The sequence below is a fragment of the Sinocyclocheilus anshuiensis genome, unplaced genomic scaffold, assembly GCF_001515605.1.
Source record: "Sinocyclocheilus anshuiensis isolate Anshui unplaced genomic scaffold, SAMN03320099.WGS_v1.1 scaffold659, whole genome shotgun sequence".
Taxonomy (NCBI): domain Eukaryota; kingdom Metazoa; phylum Chordata; class Actinopteri; order Cypriniformes; family Cyprinidae; genus Sinocyclocheilus; species Sinocyclocheilus anshuiensis.
Genome location: NW_015549698.1, coordinates 657,430 through 663,009, shown reverse-complemented (window position 1 = coordinate 663,009; position 5,580 = coordinate 657,430). Strand labels below are relative to the sequence as shown.

At 36.5% G+C, this 5,580-nt stretch overlaps 1 protein-coding gene across 1 annotated transcript in view; it reads left to right on the top strand.

Moving 5' to 3' along the window:
- rngtt (RNA guanylyltransferase and 5'-phosphatase) overlaps positions 1–5,580 on the top strand; it is a 116,733-nt gene that overhangs the window by 19,595 nt on the left and 91,558 nt on the right. The window contains exons 6-8 of the mRNA XM_016449830.1: positions 1,814–2,069; positions 2,262–2,371; positions 4,068–4,169. Of these exons, the coding sequence (XP_016305316.1) occupies positions 1,814–2,069; positions 2,262–2,371; positions 4,068–4,169 (468 nt within the window). The remainder of the gene's footprint in view (positions 1–1,813; positions 2,070–2,261; positions 2,372–4,067; positions 4,170–5,580) is intronic.

Sequence of the window (5,580 nt, the reverse complement as noted above, 5' to 3'; positions counted from 1 at the left end):
CCCGACACGACAAATCCCAGACAGAAAACTGCTGATGCGTTCTATTCATGATGTATTGACACAAATTTCAAATGATTTTCAATGGTGGCTTTGTCCAGTGTGCTAGACAGACTTTAGCTGTTGCGGCGCAGACACGGTGTTAACTCGCCTATCGAGAAGAAACAAAGCAACCTCGGCGTCCGATCGCAGGCCTTCCGCTCCTTGTGTTCTCTCCAGCGCTGGAAAGCTGATCCGATAATTACACGGGTCCTACTTCTTGCCTTAAGCCTTCTTTTGTTCCGCAGATGTTTTCCTCTTTTGTTTTTTATCCGCCATCTCTATCTTTCTGTCACTCGGCTCGGACTGAACACTCTCTCGTCCACATCATGAGTAGACACGCCCCTTACTGCTGATTGGCTACAAGTTTGTTTTGCTATTCGGCCCGAATCCGTTTTCTAAAGCGTTTTTGAAAAATCACTTACCCTGCCTTTAAAGGTGATTTTCTCAATATTTAGATTTTTTTGCACCCTCAGTTTACAGATTTTCAAATAGTTGTATCTCGGCCAAATATTGTCCTCCTATCTTAACAAACCATACATCAATGGAAAGCTTATTTATTCAGCTTTCAGATGATGTATAAATCTCAATTTAAAACAATTGACCCTTGTGATTGGTTTTGTGGTCCAGGGTCACATATTATGTCATATTTTATAAGACAGAAGCAGATTCCTCCAGTTTGCTTTTGTAGTGATGCCATGAATATAAACATGATATCTGGCAGCCAGTTTAGCTCTCTTATCTCATAATCACTGATGCATTAATAATGTTTATTCAGCAGACTTTGAGCTTTATTATAAGTGGGTGATTCTGCACTAACTTAAAAATGAGATGTCTAAAATCCAGTTGAGATTTGAGCACAATTCTCTCTCTCTCTCTCTCTCTCTCTTTTGTTTGGCATCTTACTATTTTTCTTCAATGAATTTCAGAGCTCATTGATATTTATTGCTGCATCAAAGTGCATTTCTTTAAAATGTCATTAATTTTATCTTGACTATTTGATTTTTTTCATACAAAAATATATAAAGGAATTTTGTATTTTTTAATAGAATTAAAGACAACAAAGTTATCTTCATGCTCATCAATTTAAGCATAGGAATTTATTTAATCAAAAATACAGTATAAACAGTAATATTGAGAAATATTATTACAATTTATTGTAACCTCTTGAATAATCTAAAACTTTTTTAATATGTTGTAAAATGTAGTTTATTTCTGTGATGCGCAGCTGAATTTTCAGCATCATTACTCCAGTCTTCAGTGTCACATGATCTTCAGAAATCATTCTGATGCTGATCTGCTGCTCAAGAAACATTTCTGATTATCAAGGTTGTCAATATTTTTGTGAAAACCGTGATACATTTTTTAGGATTCTAAAACAAAACTGGAAATCTTTTGTAACATTATAAATTGTCACTTGATCAATTTAATGCATCCTTGCTGAATAAAAGTATTAATTTCTTTAAAAAAAGTACTGACCCCAAACTTCTGAATGGTAGCATAACTAATATAAGTACACGTGAATTACAGAAATATTTAATTTAGTTAAGAAAATAAAATAAGACAAATGCATACATTTAAAATATATTAAATATCAAACATTAAAACAAGAAAATAGTTTTCATTTCTTTCTTTTAATTGATTTATTTAAGAAATTAGCTACACATCAGTCAGCATTTGAATCATTTTAATATGCATGTATTTTGAAGCAGCACTCAGGGTTGGAGATAGCTCTTTCTGACAGCATGAGTGTGTGTTGTGTGTTTTGTGGTGTCAGTATCGAGGCCGCTGTGGCAGCGTTCGCTCAGGCTCGGCCCCCGGGCATCTATAAAGCCGACTATCTGAAGGAGCTCTTCCGCCGCTACGGGGACGTGGAGGACGCGCCGCCCGCCCCTGCTCTCCCCGAATGGTGCTTCGATGACGAGGAGGAGGATGAAGATGTGGACGATGATGGGACTGCCATCGCTCAGGGCTCCGAGCCCAGCTCCTCTCACTCCAGTCAGGGCAAGAAGAAGAAAGAACGGCTAAATCTGGTGAGAGAAACTCTTTTCGGCTCATTCTCTCATAGTCTTGAAGGAAAAAACCTGGTTTAATGCAGCACAGCTCATCTCCGACAGTGTGTCAGCTCGATATAACCTGGACTGTTCTGCTTAGTGTCCCGCGTATCAGCGTCCTTTCCTTCTGAGTGTGCAGATGTGAGGAGTGTTTGTTTGTTTGTGTCTCAGCACGCTGTGTTTCTGGAGGGAGTGTCTGTCAAAGGAGTCACTCAAGTCACATCACAGCCCAAGCTCGGCCTGATCCAGAGGAAGTGTCAGGAGTTCTCTGAGTGGGACAAGTGAGTCCGTGAGTGTGAGTGTGAGTGTGAGTGTGTGTGTGTGTGTGTGTGTGTGTGTGTGTGTGTGTGCTTTTAAACCCCCCCCAGATGGTTTCCAGCTTTGAGCCCGTGTGACTGATATGCCTAGTAATGAAACTATTCAGATTGTGAGGACTGTAAATGTGTGAGGGGCACAAATAGGGAACAAAATAATACTCAGACATTTTTTTTTTCTCTGAAAAAAGCACATAAAAGAAATAAAGTGCTTAACCTTCAGGAAATGCTGCAGGATGTCCAGTTATGTAAAATAAATATTTTATTTATGGCTAGAAATGTTTGCAACCCTGCTACCAAATTTGATGTTTTCCTAGCAATAAGCATTAAATAAACATACATATTATTAAAATGTAAAAAAGGAAAAAATAACTAAAGGAAAAAAATAATTGAAAAAAATAAAAATAAAAATCATATAAAAATACACCGGAATAGGTAACAGGGTTGCATATTTTAACCTAAAGTAAGATATCATATCATTATGACTCAGTAGGTGCTTGCTGGTTTGGGCCTGAATGTTATTGACAAAGTTTTTGTAATTGCTGATAAAACTTCCCATGCATGAGAGAATATTTGATTTTATACCATTGCTTTGGTAACAGTTGAATTAGTAAGCTTAAATGATGTAAAATAATAAATGTACACTACCTTAAATCAATGTATTAATACAATATATAAAACAACCTGCTTTTCATGCCAGATTTATTTTTTGTTGGATTATATCGAAAGATGTGATGAAACTGATCTTTTCTTGTGTATTCTGACGTACATCAGAGTTAAACTAATTCTATAAAAAAGTAATAGGCATTACATAGGATGGGGACATTGTTAGTTAATTGGAGGCAAGAATGGGGGGGGGGGTTTAAGTGACCAGTGATTGGAGAAGTCCAGCATATGTGATCCGAGAGAAATCTTTCATTTCACTAGAAGACAGAGTGATATTTTTAGATGAAATATTCAGAAGTTTTCGGCGCTGATAGCCTAGGGGGAAGTGCGCTGACATATAACGTCCCGAGTTCAAATCCCGCTTCAAGGACCTTTCCCGATCCCACCCCACTTCACTTACTGTCTACTCTACACTAGCATGTCTTAATAAAGGCAAAATGGCAAAAATAAATCTTAAAAAAAATTCAGAGGTCAGGTAACACTTTATTTTAGGGTCTCTTAACTAGTTGCTTATTAGCATGCATATTACTAGAATATTAGCCATTTATTAGTAGTAATTAAGCACATATTAATGCCTTATTCTACATCCCTAATCCTACCCAATACCTAAACTTAACAGCTACCTTACTAACTAGTAATAAGCAGCAAATTAGGAATTTATTGAGGGAAAAGTCGTAGTTAATAAGTGAATAAGTGTTCCCTATTCTAAAGTGTTACCAGAGGTCAAATTAATAAAAAAATTAATAAAAATAAAAGAAGCACATGCATGGATGAGCTGTCAATCAATAACATGCTTTAGAAAACAGATATTGTGAATATCTATGATATAATGAAGAACATGCTATTTGTGCCTAATAAGTAATGGAAAACATTTCTGTACCCTATTAATGGATAGCGCAGCCGTGATTACTTTCATTGATGAGTGGAGATCAGTTAAGACGACCCATCAATGTGTCCCATAATCCCATGTGTTTATTTTTCTGTGCCTATCTGTCAGATCGGGGTTTCCTGGTGCTCAGCCCGTATCGATGGACCGCAGGAACATTCGTCTGTTGGAGAAGAACGTTTATAAAGTCAGCTGGAAAGCAGACGGCACGCGGTGAGTCCAGCGACTGAAGCACTGCAACACAAACGCTTCCAGCTAGGAGAGCTACACATGCTGTTGTGTTCCAAAACCACTGTGGCATCTCACTAGAAAAACAAAGAAAGATAGCTTAAAAAGGGATATTAAAATTATTATAACTATTTACATTTTTTTTTAAGAAAAATGTAGTTTTTACGATTTTCCTTATAGTTTTGTGGCTATTTTTGACCACCTCCTCTCTAACTCTTCTAATTAAGCAGGCTATTTTTGCAATATGCAAATTAAGTGCATGAATTTGCTGATTACTGAATAGATGATATGTAAATGTGAGAGGTCATATGTTAATGAGATCATGGTTGTGTTGTTAAGTATAATTTAAAGTTTAAGTAGTTTTTGCAGCTTGGATTAACTAATGCTTTCATTTGGAGGGGATGTTTTTAGTAACGGTAATTACATATTCAAAGTTTCAGTTGTTTTTTTTTTTTTCCAAGAGAATTTTATTTATTTATTTTTTCAACAAGGGCGCACTAAATTAATCAAATGTGACATTAAAGAAATTTATAATGTTACAAAAGATTCTTATTTCAAATAAATGTTGTTCTTTGGAACTTTCAATTCATCCTGAAAAAAATTTATCACAGTTTCCACAAAAATATTTGGCAGTTTTCAACACTGATAATAATCAGAAATGTTTCTTGAGCATCAAATGAGCATATTAGAATGATTTCTGAAGGCTTTGCATCACAGGAATAAATTGCATTTTAAAAATTAGAAAACTGGTATTTTAAATTATTACAATTATTTCACTGTTTTTTTACTGTATTTTTGATTAAATAAATGCAGCTTTGTTGAACTTGATGAAACTTCTGGTTTGGAGTGACCAACTTTTATTATTATTCACTTTATTATTATTTTAAGGTTTTTGTTTGGACCAGCTAAAGATGTGGAACGTTTCGTGTAGATGACTGCTCAATGGCTGCAATATAACAAAGAGTGAAAAATTTAAGGGGGTCTGAATACTTTCCGTACCCACTGTATATGCTGTAAACACTTTTTTTACTAGCCTTAATGGCACATATAAAAACAATCTCAGTGTGCCTTTCATGTTGCCTTTTTGAGAAGTCCAAACCCAGATTTGTAGGTCACAGTGAGCTTTGGCAGATTGTGTGTTTTATTCAGATACTTTTCTGTAGAGCCCGACCGATATACCACCTGGATGAAACGCTTTAAAGCTTAAGTCTATGGAAAACCATGGAAACTTTGAACGGCTATATCTCCGTAACTGCTTGGAGAATCCGCACCAAATTCGGGGGATCCCTTCAGCTCAAGGAACCCTCTCGAACGCGAATCGAGTGTATGTCTAGAGGCCCGCTTTCGAATGAGACCACCCCCGCGTCGATAGCCCCCGGGGTTCGGGAGTTACGGG